The 24,972-nt window shown below is 43.0% G+C and overlaps 1 protein-coding gene across 2 annotated transcripts in view; it reads right to left on the reverse strand.

The window, feature by feature from the left end:
* The window catches only part of St8sia1 (ST8 alpha-N-acetyl-neuraminide alpha-2,8-sialyltransferase 1), a 150,327-nt gene that overhangs the window by 21,426 nt on the left and 103,929 nt on the right, over positions 1 to 24,972 (reverse strand). For both annotated transcript variants that reach the window (XM_052719100.1, XM_052719099.1), the window contains one exon: positions 24,308 to 24,400. In XM_052719100.1, coding sequence (XP_052575060.1) covers positions 24,308 to 24,400 — 93 coding nt within the window. The remainder of the gene's footprint in view (positions 1 to 24,307; positions 24,401 to 24,972) is intronic.

Consider the following 24,972-nt stretch of genomic DNA (forward strand, 5'->3'; position numbering starts at 1 on the left):
GCTGGGTAAGTCTCTGTGTGTTCAGGAATACAGCCATTATTGGATACACATGCCTTTAATCTTAATACCAATCATGGAAAACCTGGAGGCCTATACAGACAGGCCGTGAGGAGGAGGTCATGTGGTTGGGTTTACAACCAATGAGAAGGCAGGACAGGAACTCTATATGAAGACTTTAACACAGGGGTAGCTCTGGTTCGGAGAGGTAGGACCACCGCAGGAGGAAGGGTAAGGTTTTAGCTCTTAGCTCTGACCTCTTGGCTTTCTTCTTTGCATTGGTTCTGTGTTTCTTATTTAATAAGAAGGTTGGATACAGCTACATATAAAGCCATCATGAACTGATCATTGATAAATCCTTCAGGCTACTCAAGAGTGTGCTTGCAAGTGATGGAAGAGCAAATGGGATGTCTCACTGTTTGTGGGACAGGTATGACCAAGACTGCTTCTGGGGGCTGCCACCCACACATCAGGGTGTCCACCACCCAGTTGTAAAGAAATTCCATTTTCTCTGGAGTGACAATATGTCTTCCTGTGCACAGAACCCACTTCTTTGGAAGCAGAGTTGACCACCAGTCTGGACTCCCTTTCACATAGGCCTTTCTCATCCACTAGGGTTTGACTACGAATACTCATGTCCTGTCAGTCCACGGGCTTTTTCTCCTTCTGCAGATCAAAACAGAACCAGAAGGTAGTTGTGTGTAATCACAACACAGTAAGTCTAAACTTGTGAATGAAATGTTTGCGTGGGAACTCAGCTGCTCTGCAGACTGACTTCTGAAAAGCTTGACTAAAAGCATATACTCAAGAATGGAAGTCGCTTCAGAGAAGATGATGGGCATCAAAGGAAAAAAAAAAAGAATGGAAGTCGCTTCCAAACCCTGGTGAAAACTGACAAGGCAAGGCAGGTGTCATTTATACCCTACTAGAGTGAAGGAGACCCATTTATTCTTTAATAGCACTTAATTACTTCTTACTGTTTACAAAAGCAAACTCATTTAATAGTAGAAAATTAGGCAATAAAATGAAGTACAAAGGAGTATACTTGACAGTAAATGTATAATACAAGTTGAATGATGATGACAAGACAGATTGATGTAGATGTAGATGATATACATGATATAGATAGTGTAAATATATAAATGGAGGAAGAATAATAACCACCAAACAAACCTACCATTCAGAGTCAGCCTCCATTAATACACTGATTCCTGTCTTGCATACACACTAATAGCAAGAATGAAAATACTTACACAAGTATATGTGAAGAAGTCACACACACACACACACACACACACACACACACACACACACACACACTCTTAATTTCCCTCATCAATGTTTCTGTTTTCATGGCTAGCAAGAGAGAAGAAAAAGAACACATTTCAGTGTCTCTATAATAGTGGTTCTCAACCTGTGGGTCCCAACCCTTCACAAGGTTGAATAATCCTTTAAAGGGGTTACCTAAGACCATTGGAAAACATAGGTATTTCCCTCATGATTCATAACAGTAGCAAAATTATAGTTATGAAACAGCAATGAAATAATTGTGGGGGTCACCACAACACGAGGAACTGCATTATAGGGTTGCAGTGTTAAGAAGGTTGAGAACCACTGCTCTAAAGGAGCATGACTCCTTCAGAGCTGGCTTTCCTCCCAGAAGGCCCTCCTCCTCTCTCCGTGGACCTTATTAGATCTTCCAATTGTCCTTCTATCAGTGTCTCTAATGTGGTGAGGCTCTCTGCTCCTGTCCTCAGACCCAGCGCTGGCATCTAAGGAGGCGGGGCCAAAGCCTCTACTCTGAAGGCCAGGCTAGTGGTTGCTCATCAGATCTGTGGTGTCTGCCACCCTAGAACCCGCAGCCGCCCTTGCTCAGCCTTGGGAACTTCTTGTTCCTTTGGTACTTTCGGTGTTTTGTATTTTTCCTAAGGAAAAGGAGGACACGTCATGGCTCTCAAAATGGCATGTACAGAGTACAGAGAGTGAGATGTGTCCACTGAGGTATATCCACGGACACCCCCTTCAGCTTTTATGGCTATTGCAGAGTTTTTGTGGCCACTGTTTTTGCTGTTTGGGGTGTGAAGAGATATTTTTAAAAGATTTCTTAACACCCACCTCACTTCGACTTTTCCGTGGCAGACACAAGTGTGGCTTGTGACAGGGTAGGTACAGGGAGCATAAGTAGCTATTTTAGCTGAATCCAAAGCCTGTGTTTGTCTTAGGTAATAGGTAAACACATGCACAGGTGTGTATATATATGTATATGTGTGTGTATGTATATATAAAATAAACAGGCAAGTAAATTAATTTATCTATTCTATTAGCTATTTTTCGTATTACTGTGGTCAAACACCTCATAAAAAGCATCTTCATGGAAGAAAGGCTTGTATTTGCTCCTGGTTTGAGCACATGTCCATTAAGATGGCCTGTGCCCAGGCTGCCCTTTCAGATTTAGCCCTCCCCCATCATCAACATGACCACACTAATTCTCCAACTCATCCCTCACCTGGAAACAAGGAAAGAAAAAGTGAAAACAGGGAGAAGAAAGAGAAAGAAGACCCAGGACAGAACCAGAAACGATGGGCAACAGGAAGAGGAATCGGAAACAAGCCAAAGGATGGAGTCAGGTGACCTGAAGCGTCCGTCATACATAGTTCTTGAGGTACAAAGAGAAAAGGGAACAAAAGTCATTCCATTCCTTTCACTGGCCTATTCCGTACCTGCCACAGGGAATGTGCTTTGAACAGAGAAAATAGCAAAGAGGAGGCGGTGAGACAGTGTATCTCCCTGGCTGCATTCAATATCAAGGACTAATTATACACTCATTTTATCTCACCTTCAATTATTTCAAACCGTATACTACCAACAGCCCCAAGCAAAGCTCAGCAGACTCCAATCCTGTCGATTCAGTAGCTAGGTTAAAAGAGAGTCTCAGAGTTAATTATATTACAGTTGTTGAAAACAGAACATCTATTTTCATTGCCTGTGGTGATCTAAGTGTGAGCAGATTACATCAGCGTTTAGAGGGAACTCTTTTCCCTGCTCACACCTATTTTAGATGTAGGGCAAACAGCAATTTCTTCCAATCTGACCTAAGATACTGTGAGCTTAGGCTAAAAAGCATTTAGAGTAACAAACTTTATGTCAAATATGGAAAAAAATGGCCATTGTACTATTTCTCTAAAATATAGATAATATTCAGTATTCTTCATCCACTTTTCAAACATGAGAAAGAAAATTCAATGAAGGAAATAGTATGGGCCACACTCTAACATGTCTTAAACTCTAAACTGCAATGTGTTAGGGTAAGAGACCAAACATATGTATATTAAGGGTGAGTTTGAAAAAACAAAACAGACAAAAAGCTGTTGTTTTAGTTACTTGTCTCATGGCCCTGACAAGTGACTTGAGGAAGAAAGGGTGTGTTTTGATCCACAGTTAAAGTCCAGTCCATCACAGCCATAGGTGTTTGAGGTAACCCATCACATCCTTCCACTTGCAGCCTAGAAGCAGAGAGAGATGAATGTTCCTGCTCAGCGCACTCTCTCCTTTTTATGCAGCCTGAGACCCCGGCCCACATGATGATGCCTTGTTGGGGGATATTTGTACTCTGTGTGAATATGTATTTACTGTGATTGGTATAATAAGAAGCTGGATGGCCAATAGCTAGACAGGAGGTGTAGGCGGGACTTCCAGGGAGGGAAAGGAAGGGGAGGAGGAATCCAGGCACACAGGAGAAGTCAGGAGACATGGAGAGGAAACAGGAGGTGCAGGATGGAAGAGCGGTGACACCACATGATAGAACGTAGATTAATATAAATGGGTTAATTTAAGTTAGGAATAAGCCTAAACTATAGGTTGAGATTATAATTAATTAGAAGTCTCTATGTCATTATTTGAGAGCTGGCTGGCAGGACGGAAAAAAACTCATTACAATACCACCCACATTCCAGATGTTTCTGCCTACCTCAGTCCCTGCCAGGTGTGCCCAGGTGCTTGTCTCTGGGTTATTCTGTATGCTGTCAGGCTGACAATGTTCACCATCACAGTTGGTGACCTGTGTTTATTATTAAACTTTAAACATATTAGTCCACAGCTCTTAATGGGCTGGGCAGACAAAGTGTCAGTCAGACTCAAGTGCTAGGCTAGAGCAAGCAGCGTTGATGATGCTGAGGCAGAGGCAGCCTCCAAGGGGAGAATCTCAGGGTTCTCTCTGCTCTGCTCGAACAGCCTTCTTTCAGGAATTGATTTGCATTAGAAAATCTCTACTTTGGTATAAAAGAAAATCTCTAACATTTAAGGAAGAAAGAAAAAAAGATGCTGGGGAACTTGAGTTTTTTGTCACAGTTGACATGAAGGTTATTCATTTAAGATGCTAAAGGAACTTTCAAGTAGCAAATGACCTTATTATTGGTCACCTAGGGGAGAGGTCAGATGCACACTGTCTGCTGGGCTTTCAGCCACAAGCAATCACTATTTCCAATGATTTATTTTTTCTCCATGTTTAATATGTTTAGATGTAAAATAACCCCTTTGTGTCTGGTTCTGTGGCACTTTTTGGGGAGGCTTGATAGAGGAAGTGGGTCACATGGGACGGGTCTTAAGGTCTTATCATCTAGCCCCAGGGCCTGTCTGCACTCTGATTTTGAATTGCTCAGATGTGACCAAGTAGCTTCATATTCCTGTGGCCAGAGCTGAGAGTTGTTTCTGTGTTTGTGTCTTCTCTGCCATGATGTGATGTGGTACCCTCAAACCTCGAGCAAACACAAGTCTTTCTTCTGTGAAGTTGCTTCTTATGAGGTGTTTGACCACGGTAATGAGAAAAACAACTAATAGAAAAGACAATTTATTTGTCTATTTACCTTAAATAAGATTAATCATGTACTATAACACAAACATATATATACCTGTGCGTGTGTTTACCTGTTACCTAAGACAAACACAGACCCTGAATTCAAACTCAAATAGCTACTTTGCTCTCTGTACCTACCCTGTCATGAGCCACAGCTTGTGTCTACCACGGAAAAGCCAAAGTGAGGTGGGTGTTAACAAATCTTCTAAAAATACCTCTTCATGCCCCAAACAGCAAAAGCAAAGCCACGTGCATATTTATTTCTGACTCATGCTTGTCTTCATTAATTCCTGTTTTTATTTAACAAACATTTGTTCACCTGTTTTGACAGAAAATGATAATCATGAAATTAATTCATGATCTTTTGGAAAAGATTAAAAATATAATTCAGAAAAGGAATATACATCATGGCCAAGAGCACATTTTTAATCACTGGGATGTTTCTCAAGAGTGCTTGCTGTCTGTATCTGTATTTTTTAAATGAGATCACATACAAATGTATTTCCATTTCGAGAAGGTCTCACTATGCAGCTCTGGCTGGCCTGGAACTCACAGAGATCCACCTGCTTCTGCCTCCTGAGTGCTGGGATTGAAAGTGTGCACCAACACACCTGGATTATTTTATGAGGAAAACACCAAAACCAACCAAACAAAAACCCTTTAAGTCAAAAGTAGTTTGAAGTCATTTAAAGACACTGGATGGATTTTATTTTTTCAGATTTGGGGTGTAGTAAATATATGGACTAGGTTCCCAATACCCACAGCAGAGCTCCTGCTTCACTGCATGGCCAGTCAATGAGATGTCAACTTAGCCATGGGTTAGACCCAGTCAACGTGATGAGGGCTCAGTCAATGAGACCCAGACTCAGTCAATGGGATGTAAGCACAGTCAGTGGGAAGAGGGATCAGTCTGTAGGATGTCAGGTCAGTCAGTGGGATCCAGATTCAGTCAACAGGATATGGGTTTAGTCAGTGGGATATGAATCCAGGCGCCTTGAATACTGAACTAACCTAATGGGGGAGGGGAGAGATGAGGAGTTGGGGGCCCTTGATGTGGAAGGCAGGTTCCTCACTCTGCAGATCTTTTGGAGTTCTTTCCATTTCCCTCCATCGGGACCCTCCCTATGGTTCTGAGGGCCTTAAACAGAGCCTTAACTGTAAGGCTAACTTCCCTGGGTTCCTAACACCACTGAAGGAAGAACCCAGTTCAGCAGTCCCTTTTGCCATCTAATCTTTTAAGCATTACACATTTCCAGATTGTCTGTTTATGACTGATTTTGTTGGAAGCATTTTTACTCAAAGGGTAGGAACACTTTAAAAGTTCTCAATACATGTTAATTCTTTTCTTTTTCCTCCACAGAACGCTGAAGTGATTGATCCTCCCATTATCAAGCAGCACAGGAGACCGTGGGTGCATCTAAAGCCTTTCTCTTTATTTTTGCTGCTCTGGTAGTTAAAAATAGAGAACATGCTGTTTTGATGTGAAACTATTTAATTATTAATGCAGCTGAATACTTGCTAATCTTAGGAGCCATCTGTATTTACCTCTTCCAGGTCTTTCCACTTCTATATCCAATCACTTCCCAAGGCTTCTACACTTTTCATGAATGTCTACATACTATATCTATAGAGAAGAGACATCTGTCCTCCCTCCCATTAGACCTAAGGCAACTATTGTTTTCCAAATGGTTGTGGCTTTTCCTTCTTTTCACGATTTTCTGATGAGAACAGATTTAAAAATTGGGAGTCAAATATAAATCATTATTCCTGCCATTTCTACAAACAGAATACACTATCCTTGGCAGTGGAGGGGGGGCATAGGGGAAGGAGTATGTGTATAACTAATTTTTATTTTTGTAGTTTGTTTCTTAACTCTGATGTATTAATCTTTGACCTGGATTGAATCCCTGTTCCCCCCTCTGATGTGAGATGGTCTTTCTGTATGCTGTGAATATGTGTTGCTCCCATTGGTTAATAAAGAAGCTGCTCTGGTCTATGGCAAGACAGGTTATAGCCAGGTGGAAAAGATACAGGGAGAAGAAAGGCAGAATCAGGGAAGATGCCAGCCTGCCACCCAAGGAGCAACATGCCAGCAGACTGGTAATGCCGCAGCCATGGGGCAACATATAGATGAATAGGAATGGGTCAATTTAAAATGAAAGAGCTAGCTGGCAAGAATCCTGAGCCGTAGACCAAGCAGTTTGTGATTAATATAAGCCTGTGTGTTTATGTGGGACACAGGAAAATTTCTAGTTATACCCCTCCACCCAAAGTTAACATACATTCTGAACCTCAAGATACAAAGTTGGAAATGGGCTCATCATAGATTGTCACAATTAAGTCAAAATGAGGTCATGGTTAGAGTGGCCCAGCTAGCCCTATGTCCTTGTAAGGGAGATACTAGAGGAGCAACTACAGGGAGGAGGCCATGGAGCCACAGAAGCAGAAACTGCAGGGGTCAGGGTTGACTTCTGGCCAGCAGCAGAACCTTTTTGAGGTGGGGAAAGTCTCTTCCCAGAGCTCAAACAGTTCAAGGAGCACACAGCAGTGCCGGAACCTGTCTCCGAGACTATGAAAGAATGCACTTCTGTTATTTTAAGACACTGTTTTTGTAATTTGTTGCAGCAATTGTGATGATTAGTCTTTGAAAAATATTTAATTACATGTATCATTTATTTGTGTGTGTGCACACATGCACATGTGCCACAACAGGTCAGAGCACAACTTTCAAGTCACACAGTAAGTGGGAGTAACAACCACAGTAAGGACTATGTTACACCCAAACTCCAAGAGATTCTCTTGCCACTGTGTGCTTTCTTAGTTAGAGGAGCAGCCAGAGGCAACAACTTACACTCCATCTGAGAGAGGATGCCTTGAAATGCCCTCCACTACTGGTCCTTTACTAATTACTAACAGGGAACAGATCGCTGAGTCTTTCTTCCCTTTCTTTCTCCCTCCCTTTCTTTCTCCCCTCCCCCTCCCTCCCTCCCTCCCCCACCCTCCTCCCCTCTCTCTCTACCCTTCCCCCCTTTCTCCCCTTCCCCCCTCCCTTGCTCCCTCCCCCCTCCCTCCCTTCCTTCCTTCCTTTAGTTTGGTCTTCTTTATTTCTTTGCATGTGTATGTTTGTGTAAACATTACTTATAAATGTCTCTATTCAAGAAAAAAGCAAGCTCACCAGTTGGGATCCACCACCTAACCTAGTTACAGTTATCTAGCCAGAGACTTTGCAGCAGGATAGAGCACATGGCTATAACCAATCAGGTACCTGCCATGTTCCTCCTCCTCCTCCTCCTCCTCCTCCTCCTCCTCCTCCTCCTCCTCCTCCTTCTCCAGTTCCCTTCCCCGAAACCTCAGGCCATTTAGTTTGATGATTCTCCATGACAGAATTGCTGTTCGCTCAGATAAACACTTCAACATTTTTGCTGCATCTTGGTTCGCTTTTTAACCACTCCCAAACCCCATTCTAGCATCCCATTAGAAGCTAGAAATGAGACTAGGCCAGGCCCATCAGATCAACAAACACAACAGATTAAAGCTCCCTCAAACCCCACAACCAGTTTAGAAACATTCAGCAATGTACCATAGTCTCCTTATCTGTACTTCACATTGTTCCAGATCTGAGTCCCAGTTACTCACACTAAATTTCTTATTTTTGAGTAATTGGCTCTCAGCTCTAGCATGTATTTGCAATAGTCATGTGCGTAGTATCCATTTATAATCAAATAATTCAGGAAGTGTCCCAGAAATGTACTCTGGGAACGCTTGTATTACATATGCATGTCAGCTAGGCCAGATAAAGGACAGTGCCTATCAAATCCATGCCACAATGACATTTGTCCTAAAATCCTGTGATACACAGGAGACTGAGGCCACAGCCATCTTGTTCCTTCATAAGCAAACCATGCTTTTCTGACTATAGAATTTTGCTCCTATTTCTGATGTTTAAAATTTTGTTACAACACATCTAAATGTGAGTCCTTTCTGTCAGCTTCAGCCTGGAATATAATAAATAATTCCATGTGCCAGGTCCTGGTTTGACTCTGGAAGGTTTTTTAGTGCTTAAAACTCTTTGTATTAAAAAAAAAAAAAGTTAGATCTGATGATTGCTTGTTTTTAATTCTTTCTTGCTGCTATTGCTTCCTCCTCCTCTGGTGTGTGTGTATGTGGGGGGAGGGCAGAGTTTGACACTGGGTGTCTTCCATCTTTCTCTATTACTCTCTGGCACAGCCATATCTGAATGGAATGGCAGAAGTCATAAGACCATCACAGTTGCTTGACAAAGACCCAGCAAAGCTGAGCCACATGATGACTGCCATGCCACCTTTGGTTTTCATCTCCACCTGTTACATACTTGGGCACTTTTAATATTTGTACAATTTGGGGATGTTGGGTTGATGGAAAATTCCTTATGAATCATTTATGCATTCTCCCAGGAATACTGCACCTAAGTTTCCCCAGGAAAGTCCTGAACATACTATCCCCCACACACACTTTGAGGGAGATATCCTTATCTACTTGAAAGTCCTCCTTATGCCTTGGAGGTTGTGACACATAAAGAAGCCAGAGGTCTCTTCATAAGGCTATGAGACATTCTTGAAACATCTGTCCCTGTACTTACATAGGAACAAGATATTCAAAATAAAGTAAACTTAAAAAGGTCAACAAGATTTGGTAGGCTAGATGAGTTGGCCACAGTTCAGATTACAAGCATCTTTCCACTGTACACTCAGACAATTACATAGCATACAACTCTGCCCTACATAGGGACATATTGATGAGCAAAATATGGAGTGGAAAGATAATAAAAGTATGAGGTGTCAGGATCTCCCTTTCTTAGAAAAGTTAGCTCATGCAGAGCCACTATACTGTCATATGACCAAGGAACAACGGAATGCCAGGATTAGACATATAGACAAATTCTATAAAGATATAAATGTGAACATTGATTGTATTGTGTCAGAATCTGAATAATAACTACAGCAGCTTTGGCCTGAAGATTTTTCTTGGGCACTCTGACCACTAAGAGTTAATAATACACTGCTTAGGACATGGCAAAATGCCCAGGGTGGTTGAAGATTTTGTTTTGGTCTAGTGTCCTTGAAGTAACCAAAGCAACCAACTTGAGCACAGGCTGCCATATGCCTCTAGATTCTCAAAAATTGGGTTATGGGGTTATTGGGTTAATGAGTAAGAATGATAACTCTGTTTATTAATGATGTAAAAACTTGAGGGAAAATGATTGGAAATGATAATTCTGTTCTGTCATAGTTTATTAATGATGACTAAAAAATGAGCAAAAGGAAGTGAAACACATGTCCAAAACCAAAAATGATATGATCTATGTTTTGTAACATCATGAATGTATCCCTGCTTACTAAATTCTGTATAAATAAAGAAGCACTCTGGCTGCTAGTCAGTCAGGCTGCAAGATTCTCCTGACCACCATGGCCTGGCTTACCTCATTCCCCCGACGATTCCTTATACCCTCCTCAGGCCCCATCCACCGCTGGGGATGGCTCCCAGAAACTCTCCACTTTCTTGGGTTTTGTTCTTGACTTTGGAGATAGGGTCTCTCACAGAGACTCCTGGATTTGGCTAGACTAGTTGACCAGAAAGGTCCAGGAATCTATCCTTCTCTACTTCCCCAAGCTCTGGGGTGATAGGCATACACCACACCACACAGGCTTTCATGTGAGTGCTGGGATCTGAACCCTGGTTCTCATGCTGGCACTACAAACACTTTGTCCTCAGAGTCATCTCCCAAACCCAATTTCTTGGTTTTTCTTTGGAAAACCTAAGCCTGGGGGATTAACCTTTTCTTTTCCTTTATGTGATTTCAAATCATATTCATCTCTGTGTTATGGTGATATTTTATTTGTACTGAAATGTGATTTTATTTGTATGTTAATAAATAAAGTTGCCTGGGGGTCAGAGCTAATAACAAGCCATAGCCAAAGTCTGGCAGTGGTAGCACACGCCCTTAATCCTGATCACATGACAGGTAGATCTCTGTGTGTTCAAGGATACTACCAGCATGGAGACACATGCCTTTAATCTCAATACCAACCATAGAAGACCTGGAGGTCTGTATAGATGGGCAGTGACGAGGCAGTCATGTGGTTGGGTTTACAACCAATGAGAAGGCAGAATAGAAAGTCAATAAAAAGGACAAACACACAGGAAGTAGGTATCTTGCTGAGGAGGACAGCATCAGTAACAAAGGATAAAGTTTTTAGCTCTTAGCTCTTACTCTGACCTCTTGGGCTTTCATCTTTGCATTGGCTCTGTGTTTCTTATTTAATACAACGGTTACATCTACACTGTGTGCTGTTTGTTTTCTCCATCTACATTCTTAAAGTTGAAATATGAAGGACTTTGCCTTTTGAACTGTATTGCTCTCTGCAGCATTCACTGTGGACTTGACTTCCTTTGCTTCCCCCCTGCCCCACACACACTTTTTTTTGTTTGTTTGGGTTTTTTCAAGACAGAGTTTCTCTGTGTAGCCCTGGCTGTCCTGGATCTCACTTTGTGGACCAGGCTGACCTTGAACTCACAGATATCTGCCTGCCTCTGCCTCCCGAGTGCTGGGATTAAAAGCATGTGCCACCACCACCCAGCTTGTCTCCCATTTTTTTTTTTTTTTTTGGTTTTCGAGACAGGGTTTCTCTGTGTAGCTTTGCGCCTTTCCTGGAACTCACTTGGTAGTCCAGGCTGGCCTCAAACTCACAGAGATCCGCCTGCCTCTGCCTCCCGAGTGCTGGGATTAAAGGCGTGCACCACCACCGCCCGGCGCTTGTCTCCCATTTTAACATAGATTTTTTTCCAATTCTTTGAGACTGTCATACATGCATACAATGTATTTTGATCCTATTCACTCCCTCCCCTATTTCTTCCCCTAACTTCTCCAGGACTCAACCCTTACTCATCTCTCAGACTCCCCGCTTCCTATCTTTTATTTTTTTTTCTTTTGATAATTCCCTGAATCCAATTATTGTTATCCATGTAGGCATGGGTGTGGGGCCACTACTGAAGCATGGTTGACCTACCAGGGTCCACACTCCTAAAGGAAACTGACTCTTCCTTTCCTAGCATCCATTAACTGTCAAAAGCTCCTCGACTTCATTTCGGTGGGGCTCCTGAGCCCCTCCACTTCCATGTTTTGAATTTTTCTTCTAGTCCCTCTGGAAAACCATTTTTATTCATGTCTTTTCCTATACATATTTAAGTCATTTTTCCTTGGGTTATAGGATTTCAGAAGAAAAAAAGGACTACCTTATTTCCAAACCACATTTGGCTTCAGATTGGTGTGCATATTATTCTTGGTGCTGCAGGTGCCAATCATTTAGATATTGGTACGTTTTGTTTCTGAGATCTAGACTTTCAGAGAACACTGTGGTGCCGAGTCCTGAGCCTGCATCATGTCTGACAAACATTCGTCTCTAAGTTCTGCTACACTGTGAAGGGATCTTCTGCCCCATTGGGCAGGTTGTCTGATGACCTGGATCTTTCACAGAATTGAGTTCTTCACACAATGACAGAAAAACTGCACCGCCGTCTCCCCAATTCCAAAGGCTGCTGTCCATCTTCTTCTCCCCACCCCGCACTGTCCTCCTGGAGACGCTGTTCATCCTGGCCTTCAGAGCCCTGCTGTCTCTCGTGGGCTCTCTTGGTCTGCTGCAAAGCTGTGCATTGTGAAGCAAGGTTGGGAAGCACACACCTTAAGAAGAGAAGCAGCCACGGTGGGGCCAGCCAGGGGCCAGCCAGCTGGGAAAGCGACACACTTGGCTTTGGGATTCTCTGTGTTCTCTGCCCTCAGAGCGCGGGAGTGAGTCGCCACCACCTTCCATCTTCTCCCAGATTCTCATGCTATTCTGATTACACGGGATTGGTTTAGGATTATGACTCCCAAGCCATCCTGCAACTCCTTGCAGTTGGTGGAGATTCCCCATAGTCTTAAGCAGGGCGTGGTGATTATTCTCTTGTCCCTATTTTCAGTCGTCTTGTCAGGTTTTTAATCTGCTTATTTACGGTGATTTAGTTAAAAAACTTAAAAAGACCATCTCCCCAGAACTGCACATAAACACCTGGTACTCGATGAAGTCGGACTCTGTGTCAGACACTCAACTGGACACTGACAATGAAAGGATGCAGGGAAAGGACTCAACACCTTTGGGAGGCTGAGCTCTGCCAGTGACATATGGAGACAGGCGTGCCATACAAAGGGTGTGTGCGTGCTCAGAGGTTCCCATGAGCAGGTCTGTCAGATAGACAAATGATGCAAGTGTCTGAGACAAACAGGAGGAAATGGAATGGGATGAAGAGCTGTGATTCTGTGTAGATGATATGGTGAGCTTGTGAAAATATTGATTTGGGATTTTAATACAGAAGTATACTGTTAGAGAACATTTTTTAAAGGACTTATGGAAGATATTAGGATACTATTATTGGAGTTCTTGGCCAGGGACTGTCATAGCCAGAACAAAGACTATGGAAATAACGTCAGTACAGTTTGCAGCTAATATGGAAGTCATACTGATGGGCTCTGTACTGAGTATATATGGATGGTAACAATACCATACAAGACGGTAGTACAAGAAGGAGTGAGACACTCCTTACCCCCAGGCTTATTGAGGAAGAGGGGGCAGACAGGAGGTAAGGGCCAGAGGTTCAGGAGGCGTGCATGGCAGGGCTGTGGCACACGAGAACTCCCAGCAGCTGTGGTTGTCTGCACAAGAGCTATAGCAGGTCAAGTCAGTCAACACTCAGTCAACATGAATGGCGGGAGGGGATCGTGAGGCCCCACCCCTAGCTGAGGAGCCATGGCAGTTGCTGGTTACTGGCGAACGGAGACCAGTCCTCTTTAAGGGCATGGCCCATGCTCTAGTGGAGAGTCCTATATCGTGTGCATATGAGTAGCACTAGTGTGGAGTGGGTGCAGGACGAGTTGACAAGGTGTGAGAGATGGATATGACCAAAATACATTGCATCTATGTATGAAATTCTCCAAGAATACATTTTATTATTTTTTTTTAAAGAATGACCGAAGGCATCACAGATCAAAAGAGGGTTGATGGGAATGATAACTGATGCGTCATGAGACATTGAATGTGGCGTGTCTGTAGCACTTCTGAATGGATCTAGATGTACAGCTGTCTGGAGTACAGATGGTACCTGAGGTCTGGGATAGAGCTACACTAGTGGTGGTTGTGGCCGAAGTTGAAGGCCCTGGCTGAGTTCTCCAAGGGAAGGTAACCTCTCTAGGATTAAATCCTCAACAGGAAGAAAGTTAGGGGAGGAAGGATTTGTTTTATCTTGGGATTTGGGAATGGTCCCCAGCTGTGGCAGCAGGAGGCTGCTTGCTCACATCTGGGTGGACCCACAGCTGGCTTTCTCCTTCTTCTCTTTTTATTCAGTTTGGGACTCTAGCTCATGAGATGGTGTGGCCACATTTACAGATGACCTTCTCTCCTCAGTTTACCCTCTCTGACATAGAACCCAGACCCTCACAGACACACTCAAAAGTGTACCTCACTGGTGCCAAGCATTTCTTGATCCAATCAAGTTGATGCTCAAAATTAACCTTGACAGAAGATAAGTAGAGCTATACAGAGGAAGAGAGGGAAGGAGGGAAGGAGGGACGGAGAGAGGGAGAGAGGGAGGGAGGGAAGGAGGGACGGAGGGACGGAGAGAGGGAGGGAAGGAGGGAGAGAGGGAGGGAGAGAGGGAGGGAAGGAGGGAGGGAGAGAGGGAGAGAGGGAGGGAAGGAGGGACGGAGGGAGAGAGGGAGGGAAGGAGGGAAGGAGGGAGAGAGGGAGGGAAGGAGGGACGGAGGGAGGGAGAGAGGGAGGGAAGGAGGGACGGAGGGAGGGAGAGAGGGAGGGAAGGAGGGACGGAGGGAGGGAGGGAGGGAGAGAGGGAGGGAAGGAGGGAGGGAGGGAGAGAGAGAGGGAGGGAGAGAGAGGGAGGGAGGGTCTCAAAAGTAACACTGGTGAACATCAACATAAAGGTAACAGATTAAGGGAGAAATCAACCAAGGAAGCCAGGCAGGTAGATGATAATGGTGGGTCTCTGGGAAAACTGATTTCAAAAACAAAAAAATAGCAGAAGTCGAGTCATGAGGATGAACAGATAGTGATTTCCACCTTCCAAATCATGGAGCTTCTACCACCAAATATGTATTCAATAATAACCTCTTAGTAACCAGAAACAGGAACTAGAAACTCTTACACAGCACAAATGCTTTCATCAGAAAACATTGTCATCTAATAAGAATCTGTATTATGAAGCCTGTGCCCCAGGGGTATTCAGTGATATCAGGCACAAGTTATTATCCAACACATATTTGAGATACAGGCCTCTTTGTGTCACAGAGTTTATGGCATGAGATGTAACCCAAGGGAAAAAGAGAAATGGGGGGAAAAACAAACTTGCAAGAGCTTCCGGTCTGAGGCCACCAGCAGACCTGTGACTTCTGCCCTTTGCCCTCTGCCCTCTGTGGCACTCTGTGGCACAGGAGAGTCCGATCTGTTTCCCATTAGTTCCCAAAAGCCATCATTAATCTTAGTAGCATCTGGGAAGAGCTAGCTGTCAAAGTGGCATGGGGCAAAGACCACTAAAGATTCCTTTCCAATCTTCTGCCAAAAATCCTTTCCCAGGCCTCAGCCCTTTCCTCCCACCCCAGTCAAGGTGTCGGCAACTCCTCCACACAGAGAATTACTCCATTTTATGAAAACACTAAGTTTTCAACAGGTAACTCTGGTTAAAATACAAAAACACAAGAATAAAACATGATCCCTCACCAACCACGAGAATGCATCCACAAGGACCAGGGCTCGTTATCATCTTGAGGAGAGGGACGTCTAAAACACAGGCATTGCCAGAGAAGGGCTCCTGCAGCCAAGGAGTACACTGGAAACACAGAATGTCTGTCACAGTGGGGTGGGGCTGTTGTAAGGAAGAGTGTTCCAGGCTTTTCTTTAGATTCTAATAATGAGCATATGGGTGAAAAGAAGAAACTAGCCAAGTAGTGGCTGCTAAGATAAGAGACTCAAAAGGGAATGCTGATTTAAGGAAAAAGTACCAATCATACCCGAAATACTGACAGGTCAAAAAAGATGGGAACTGACTTAGACAATTGACTGCGACAATAGCACTGTGATCGAGGAAGAAATTCTAGAAACTTCCAAAGTGGAAAACATAAACTTGAAGATTGAAAAGGCCCACTCAGTGCCAAACAATGAGAGAAATCAGGCCAAAACACAATAATTATGAAATTTCAAAATATAGAGAATGGATGGGTGTGATGGCTCATATTCTGTAATCCTACTAGGAGGCTGAGCCAGGAGGATTGCCAGGAGTTTAAAGCCAGCCTCAGTGAGTGAGACTGCCTCGAAAACCAAAACCAAAAATGCCCAGTACAGAGCAGAACAGAACCAGATTGGAATGCAAGGGGCAGTAAAAGATCGGGTCACATACAAAGAGATCAGGACACAGAATGTCATTTCATTTCCCCAAAACACTGAAACTAGAAAACACTCAGTGAATTTCTTCAAAAGGCTGAAAGGATTTACAAAAGAATGGAATTCTGGGGCTAGAAAGATGGCTTGGGGGGGGCGGGCTGTAAGAGCATTTGCTGACCTTGCAGAAGGCCCAAGTTCAGTTACCAGCACCCATGATGGGGGTAGCTTACAAACTTCAGATACAAATTTCAGGGGATCTTATGCCCTCTTCTGGCCTCCAAGGGCATTGCACTTAAGTGCACATACACAGAGAGACACATAATTAAAAATAAAATGTTTAAAAGCATGTTTAGAAATAAAATCTCAACAAGAACATCCATAGTATACAAAAATATAATACTGACAATGTCAGACACAAAGGGTCTCAAAACTTTTGCTTTCTTTTACTTTTCCTGAGGAAATGCTTGGAGAATAAGTACTCAAAAAAATACAAAACAACATTTTTTTTTTAAAAAAAATAACCTTTCCCAAGAAAAATACGATTCAAATTATAGGAATTCAGAGACCTCATTCAGGTAAAGAGCAACATTAATCTGTAGGACAGTGGTGAAAGAAGGTTCCAGAATGATTAGTCTTGTACTAGAGAATAAACTATGCATGTTTCTGGACCCATTCCTTAAAAAGGATGCTTTCTGGTACCCCTTGGCATCATTGAAGCTCTCTGAGCACCTAGGGAAGGTCTGAGAAGTTGTGAGAGAGAAAAGGGCATTCAAAAAACAAAGGAAAGCAGAGATGGGACAAGCATTAGCCCCAGGTGGAAGGGACTAGAGCACCAGGCCCAGAGACTGTGGGAGCATGTTGGCTGGTACAGGTGACAGCTCTGGTGTGAAGCTGTCGATACTGATGGCTTCTTTTCATTTCTATTTTCTCAATGACAGACATGGATATCATTAGCTGGGAGGAGGTGATTGAGAAGGGAGTATTAGAGTAAAAGATGTGGTATAGTCCTTTAAAAATGGGGTATGAACCAACATGAAAAGTGCTGTAAGACTACCTGCTAGTTCTTAGTGGCACATGGAAGGGCTCTCTGGCTACTCTCCCTTCAGATTGTTAGGCACAGCTAGGGAAAGGTGATGGGAGCAAAGAAGAACAGACATTATCCCAAAATAGGGACCAAGCCACGAATGTGGCTCACAAAGGTCAGTGTGGTCTACTAGGGAAAGTAGAGGTCACCTGCCGTGGGGTGGGCAGACGTGGGAAGTGGCTCAACACAGACAGTGACAGAGCCTCCTGTGAAGAAACATCGTTTTCAGACTTTAAAAAAAGGTTTGCAGTCAAAATATCAGAACGTATTGATGTAAAAAGATGAGCAACAAAATGAGCAGAGATGCTGATAGACAGCCATAACAATTTATCTTAGACAGACGTAATCACTGTTTATCCAGGCGGGACATGGAGAGGGTTTAGTTGGAAGCTACCTCTGTAAGCAGTTATTTAGTGGTGGAATGCTTCTGTAATAAACAGCTCCAAGCCAACTGGAAATAGGAGGTCTTGTCAATTATACGTTAATAAAAAGCTTCCCTATAGTAACCTGTGGAGACCTGCGGTCTCTTTCCTGCTGGCTCATCATGTTAAGGTAGTCACACTGTGCCTTGACTGTGGCTCATACCACTCTTACTTCTGTATTGTTAATGTTTATCAAGTGTGGATTCTTCACCCTTCCCTATATTCTGTTACTATTTGTATCAGCTACTTTTCTATTGTGGGGACAGATCGTGACCAGACAACATACAGAAGAATGCTTATTTAGAGTTCCAGCAGGCTAAAAGTCTACAGTGGCAGAGTGGGGGCATGGTGACTAGAGCTGGAAGTTGAAAGCTCACATCATGAACACAAAAGGAAAGCATAAAGATAATTTAAAATGCCATTAGATTTCAAACTCTCAAAGCCCTTCTCCAGTGGCATACCTCCTCCAACATGCTGACACCCAAGCTTCCCCACACAGTGACACCAATTCTGGACCAAATATTTAAATGCCCAAGACTATGGAGATATCTCATTCCAACTACCACATCAAAACATGGGTCAGACAATGACCTAAGCAAATCTTTCCTTTTAAATAGCGTTATGGCTTGAATGTGGAATGTCTCCAATTAGGTCATGTGTTTTAGTACTTGGTCCTCAGCCAGTGATGGTATCTGTGGTAGTTTGAATGTAACTGGCCTCCATAAGCTTATAGGGAATGATATTACTAGGAGGTGTGGTCTTATTGGAGTAGGTATGGCCTTATTGAAGTAAATGTGTCACTTCTGGGGTGGACTTTGAGGTCTCATACATGCTCAAGTCACACCCAGTTCCTCAGTTCACTTCCTGTTGCCTGAACAAGATGTAGAACCCTCAGCTATCTCCAGCACCATGTCTGCCTGCATGCTACTATGTTCCACAATGATGATAATGGACTGAACCTCTGAACTGTAAGCCAGCTCCAATTAAATGTTTTCCTTTATAAGAGTTGCCACGGCCATGGTGTCTCTTCATCGCAATAGAAACCATAACTAAGGCAGAAGTTGGTACCAGGGACTGGGGTATTGTTGTGATAGGCCTGACCATGATCTTGTTTAAAGGAATATGGACCTTGGGACTGTGGATTAGAAAAGCAATTGAAGCCGGGCGGTGGTGGCGCACGCCTTTAATCCCAGCACTCGGGAGGCAGAGCCAGGCGGATCTCTGTGAGTTCGAGGCCAGCCTGGGCTACCAAGTGAGTCCCAGGAAAGGCGCAAAGCTACACAGAGAAACCCTGTCTCGAAAAACCAAAAAAAAAAAAAAAAAAAGAAAAGCAATTGAATGCTTTAAGTGCTGCTTAATGGGCCATCCTAGCAGGAACATGGAGGACAGGTTCTAAGGGTTCTGAGGGGACTGTGGGGGCCTGGCTCAAGAGGTCTCAGAGGAGGAGAATTTTAATATGTGGCCTAGAGATCATTCTTGTGCGTTTTGGTGCATTTTTGTGCCTGCCTTTTGCCCTTATCTGAAGAGTCTGCCTGAGGTTAAAGTGAAGAGTTTTAGAGTTGGCAAAGGAAGTCTCAAAACAGCCTGGTATAGACTCTGACCTATGGTTATTAATGGTAACTCTAATGAAGCTTTACAATAAAATGGAGTAAGATGAGCAAGAAAAAATATATGATGTAGAACAATTTGAGGAGAAAGGAGAACCAGGAAGTGGAATGGAGCTAAGTCCTGTGTTCAAGGAGATGAACAGATTAAGAAATAGAATAAAGGGAATGGTGACCTCAGGGCAAGATCCTACCCAGAGAAGTTTCCAACTTGTGAAAAGAAATTAAAGAAAAGTTTAGAGCTGGGTGTGGTGGTGCACACCTTTAATCCCAGCACTGGGAAGGCAGAGGCTGGCAGATCTCTGAGTTTGAGGCCAGCCTGGTCTACAGAGCAAATTCCAGAACACCCAAGTTCAGGAAGTGAAGGGAAACTGGAAAACAGAAAGCTGATGGAGATGTAATGAATGAAGGGGTCATATTCCAGCCCCAGCAAGCAGCAGAACTTGGCAGCTTCAGCCACATGGCTCTGACTTCAGAGTCAAGGATAGAAGAAAGGGGCTGTGGAATCTCCCTCCATGACTAAGGAAAGCTACTGAGGCCAGGCATGTGTCAGGGGTGTCCCCGAATGGAGGCCTAAAGAAGCCGTTGTGTGAAGCTATGAAGGTGAAGCCTGGATTGCCTTGGAGACCCCAAGACGTTAGAGATGCCAGAACCATGGGATACCTGCCAAAGAGAGCTGCTAACGGAAAGTGGAACCGGCTCAAGAGAAAAATAGTGTGTTACAGTCAACAAATCTGAAAGGAATTGGAGATCTATAGAGTGTTTTGACATCAGACATGGAGATGTAGCGTTTGGAGTTTTCCTAGCTGGTCTTACTTTGGTCTGGTACTGCCTTGCTATGCTCCCTTCCCTACATTCTGGAACAGTAATGTATATCCTGTGCCATTATATGTTGGAAGTATGTGATCTGTTTTTTTTATTTTGATTTTATAAGGGATTACAGTTAGGAGATTGCATGAATCTCAGAAGAGACTTTGAACTTTGGACTTTAAAACATTGTTGAGACTGTGATAGACTATGGGGACTTTTGAAGTTGGACTGAGTGCATTTTTGCATTATGATATTGTTACAAGTTTATGGGGGCCAGGGAGTGAAATGTGGTAATTTAAATATTAGCCTCCATAAGCTCATAGGGAGTGGCACTATTAGGAGGTGTGACTTTGTTATAGTAGGTATGGCCTTGTTGGAGTAAATGTGTCACTGTGGGGGTGGGCTTTGAGGTCTCATCTATGCTCAAGTCACACTTAGTGCCTCAGTTCACTTCCTCTTGCCTGCACAAGATGCAGAACTCCTCGGCTACCTCTCCAGCATCATGTCTGCCTGCACACCACCATGTCCCACCATGAGGATAATGGACTAAACCTCTGAACTGTAAATCACCCAATTAAATGTTTTCTTTATAAGAGTTGCTGTGGTCACAGTGTCTCTTCACAGCAATAGAAACCCTAAGACAGGGTCTGAGGAAGTGGTGACATCTTCAGGAGGTCTCACTGAAAAAGTGGGTTGCTTGGGACAGGCTTTGAGATATATAAGGCAGCCTCATTTCCTAACTGTCTTCTTCCTGATTCAACCACATGAAGTTGCCAGCTGCCTCAGCTCCAGCTGCATAACCCATAATCTGTTCCTGCTGCCATGGTATCACGCTGCCATCTTACCACCATGCTTTCTTACCAGGATTGACTGTGCCTTCTCAAATCATAAACCAAAATAAATCCTTCCTACCTTAAGTTGCTTCTTTCAAGCATTTTATGTTTGACAAGAAAACTAATTAATTCAAATGCAAGTTCACCAGTTTACCTCATGGAGTCATCTCTCTTCCAGTCATGGCTTATCATGGAACCAGCTATAAACCCTTAGGTGAAATCTCTCCAACCACTTTCCAGTGCTCATAGGTGATACCATTCGTTAATTATTAAAACATCTAAATATTCACGTCTATTGTGCAGTCCCACAGCTGTACTTTCAGAGCTACTTTCATATCGGGAAAATCCTCACTTTTCTTTCCAGATCACCAATTCTCTCTTCAGTTGTGTCTAATCTGATGTCAATCCACTTCAGCAATTAATCCGTGCATTTCTAAAAGATCTACTTGTTTCTACTTCGTTTTCAACTCTTAATTGACACATCATGTTTTGCTACAATGATTTCATATTTTGTAACTTGGCATACCTGACAATTTTAGTAAGTTCTCAGGAAATTATACTAGTCATTATTTGGTTTTCCTTTTGTCTCAGAAGATGATCATTATCAATGACTAGAGTGTACTGAAGGGCTTGCTTATGAGACTGCACTTGTTTGAACAAAATGAGATCTCTGAGAGCATTTCTCTGGGTGAATTTATGTTAGTTTCTATTGGACAATGATGGCTACTCCCAACCTTCAGCCACATGAACCCACTTCTCAGGTTCAACACAGGGCGCTTTGAGTCTACGGCCTGGCCTCCTGTTCTAAGCTTCAGTGTGTGACCTTTACAGGATCCTACTTTCTGCTCTGTATTTGGGTTTGGGGAGGCTAGGAGAAGCATGTAGATGCCCTTGAACTCTCATGTATTTAATAATGTATTTAAAAGCACATTTAAGATCGGAATGTATGCCGGGCGGTGGTGGCGCACGCCTTTAATCCCAGCACCCGGGAGGCAGAGCCAGGCGGATCTCTGTGAGTTCGAGGCCAGCCTGGACTACCAAGTGAGTTCCAGGAAAGGCGCAAAGCTACACAGAGAAACCCTGTCTTGAAAAACCAAAAAAAAAAAAAAAAAAGATCGGAATGTATTACAACAGGAGGTCCTCTAGAGGATCAATTTGGGACAGCAGTCAGCATGGCTTCATTTCTGTCACATTATCCCATTCTTTTCAATAGTCCTGAGATGAATAATTTTATTCCCAATTAACAGAAAGGAGGTTAAATAACTTCAATTGCAGAACTAGTAAGCACAGAAGTATTAAACTCAGAAACAGGTCTATTGGAGGTGCTGGAGATTGAACCCAGGCATTGTACATGGTAGGCAAGCACTCTACCACTGAGCGACACACCCAACTCCTGCCACCCACGCTATTTACCACAATGTAACATTGCCTCTCATATAAGCACTGTGCATTCATAGCCTCCAAGGGGCATTTCTTTCTCACCTCTACTATGCTCAATTCTAGTTTTAGGTCTTGCTTTCTAATATCCTGCTACACTGCAGATATCAAACTGAATGGCTAATCCTTGGTGCTAATAGTGAAACACTGCTGAGTTTGAAGAGAAGAGAAAATGAAGTCAGCAGAAGGGACAGTATTTTCAGGAACACCATCTAAAACACAAGTCATAAACTTTAGAGGGACACTGTTTTGATCTTTTTAAGCCCAAGTTACTTTCCTTAAAAGTCATAGTATATTTTTGAAAAGTACATACATAAAATGTTTGCTAGGAAGCTGTGGAAATGGCTTACGTGTAAAGTACTTGCTCCCAAGTATAAGGACCTGAGTTTAGATCCTCAGTACCACATAAAAGCCAGGTGTAGCAGTGGGGACCTGTAACCCCAGCACTTGGGAGACAGAGGTGTGAGGATCCTGTGGCTTTGCTGGTCAGCCAGTCAACCCAGCTAATCAGCAAGCTCTAAATTTAGTTAGAAAATAAGAAAATATTTGTTTCAGAAAACTACTGTTTCAGAAAATAAGATGGAAAATAATTGAGAAATGCACACCATGTCGACCTCTGGCCTCTATGTGTGTGTACACACACACATGAAAAAGGTAGAGAAGAAACAGAAAGAAAATATTTGTTGATGAATGAAGTCTGGTGTTGCAAAAAACCTCCAGGCCACAAAAGGCCCCATTCATAACAGAGGAATCTTCTGGGTTGGGATGGGGCAAGAATATCTCTAGAAGAACCCAAAATGTGTTGTGCTTTATCTTGTTAGGGACAGACTCCTGGCAGGTCCCTATACCTTATTTTATGTTGAATAATTAGGTGTCAGGGAGAGGATTCTATTCAGTGACACTGTAACACTTGAATATAAAAGACCATCTTTGTGCCAGAAGTTAGCTTAATGTAATCTGACTGAGAACCCGGGCTTTCACATCAGGACAGGTCGCACCAAAAAACACTCTGAGATTTGACAATGTGCACATAAAGCATATAAGTAACACATAAGGAACTGAAAGTCTACAATTTACCTCCTGCCAAAAATACTAGATAACCTGATAGCAATGAAGAAAATGATGGTATTTTTTAAATTATTTTGAAGGATACTTGAACAAACAAGTTTGAAATCCAGTGTGTCAGACTCACAGGTGTGTCCTGAACTCTCTCTCTCTTTCCAAACAGTCTTAATTCACCAGTGGGCTTCATCAACAAGAGACTGGCCCCCAAATGCTCCCATAGTGGTTGTCAAGCATTCTGGAATTGATGCTAAGACTTTTTTTTATCTGCCTTCCAAAGTCTGATATGGTATAGTCAATCTAATATAACCGCATACTCTTGTACATTCTGAAAACATTGCTGTCTTGATGTGTGCATGTGGCAAATTGGTCTTTTCTTTGTCTTTGGTTTAATAAATCAGTTCACAGTTGCTGGCTGGAAAGTCAGACCAGAGCCAGCACAGTGGCTATGAGTAGTAATGAGTGGGCAGGATGCTGTGCTGGGCTCTGAGCAAAACAATCGATCCCCCTGTCATTTACACTATCTCTAACGGAGGAGAGAGCCAAACCCCGGAGGAAGCATGAAATACCGAGGACTCCCATAATCCTGCCTAGTTTATTTACGATTCCCTCCTCCTTCCTTCCTGCCTGTCCAGATGGCTTCCCCCTTTGTTTCCCAGGCTGAATAATGCCCACTCCCTTTGAGATGCTGATGACTTCACAAACCTTCCTCTTGAGTCCCCACAAAGAGAAACCATGAAGTCTTACCTCTGTCGAATTATGCTGGGATTAGCTGTCACCAACTGAGTTTTGGATCCGACATCCCTGATGTACTCACTTGACAAAGGAGGGAGATTACATCTAGAAATGCAAGAGGGAACATTTCAAAATGACTCACGTACTTTTAAATCAAGTCAATTATAAGGACACAAATAGGAATGTTAATTCTGGCTCAATTCACAAATAACTGTTTTCAGCACCATTCCCTTTTCATAGGCATTAGATGACTAATGAACCATTAGCATCATCCAAGTGCTGGGGGGCTAGTTTTTTTGTGTTTGTTGTTGTTGTTTGTTTGTTTTTGTTTGTTTGGGGGTTTTTTGTGCATGTGTGTTATTGTTGTTGTTGTTAGAAGAAAATGTCAGGGATAGAAGTAGATGATCTATCAAAGAAGAGATGATAACTACAGTGTATCTGTTTTGCTGAAAATATATTTGAAGTATGGTGTCATACACCTGTAATCCCATACTTGGGAGGTAGAGAATACAGAATCCAAAGCAGCCTTGGTTACACAGTGCGTTTAAGTCAGCCTGGGCCACACGAAATCTTGTGTCAAAAGGAAACATAAGAATGAATGAATGAATGAATGAATGAATGAATGAATGAATAAATAAATAGGGGCTTGAGAGATGGCTCAACCAATAAAAGCATTT

Source organism: Peromyscus californicus, unplaced genomic scaffold (genome assembly GCF_007827085.1).
Source record: "Peromyscus californicus insignis strain IS unplaced genomic scaffold, ASM782708v3 Scaffold_6__1_contigs__length_162567912, whole genome shotgun sequence".
Lineage (NCBI taxonomy): Eukaryota > Metazoa > Chordata > Mammalia > Rodentia > Cricetidae > Peromyscus > Peromyscus californicus.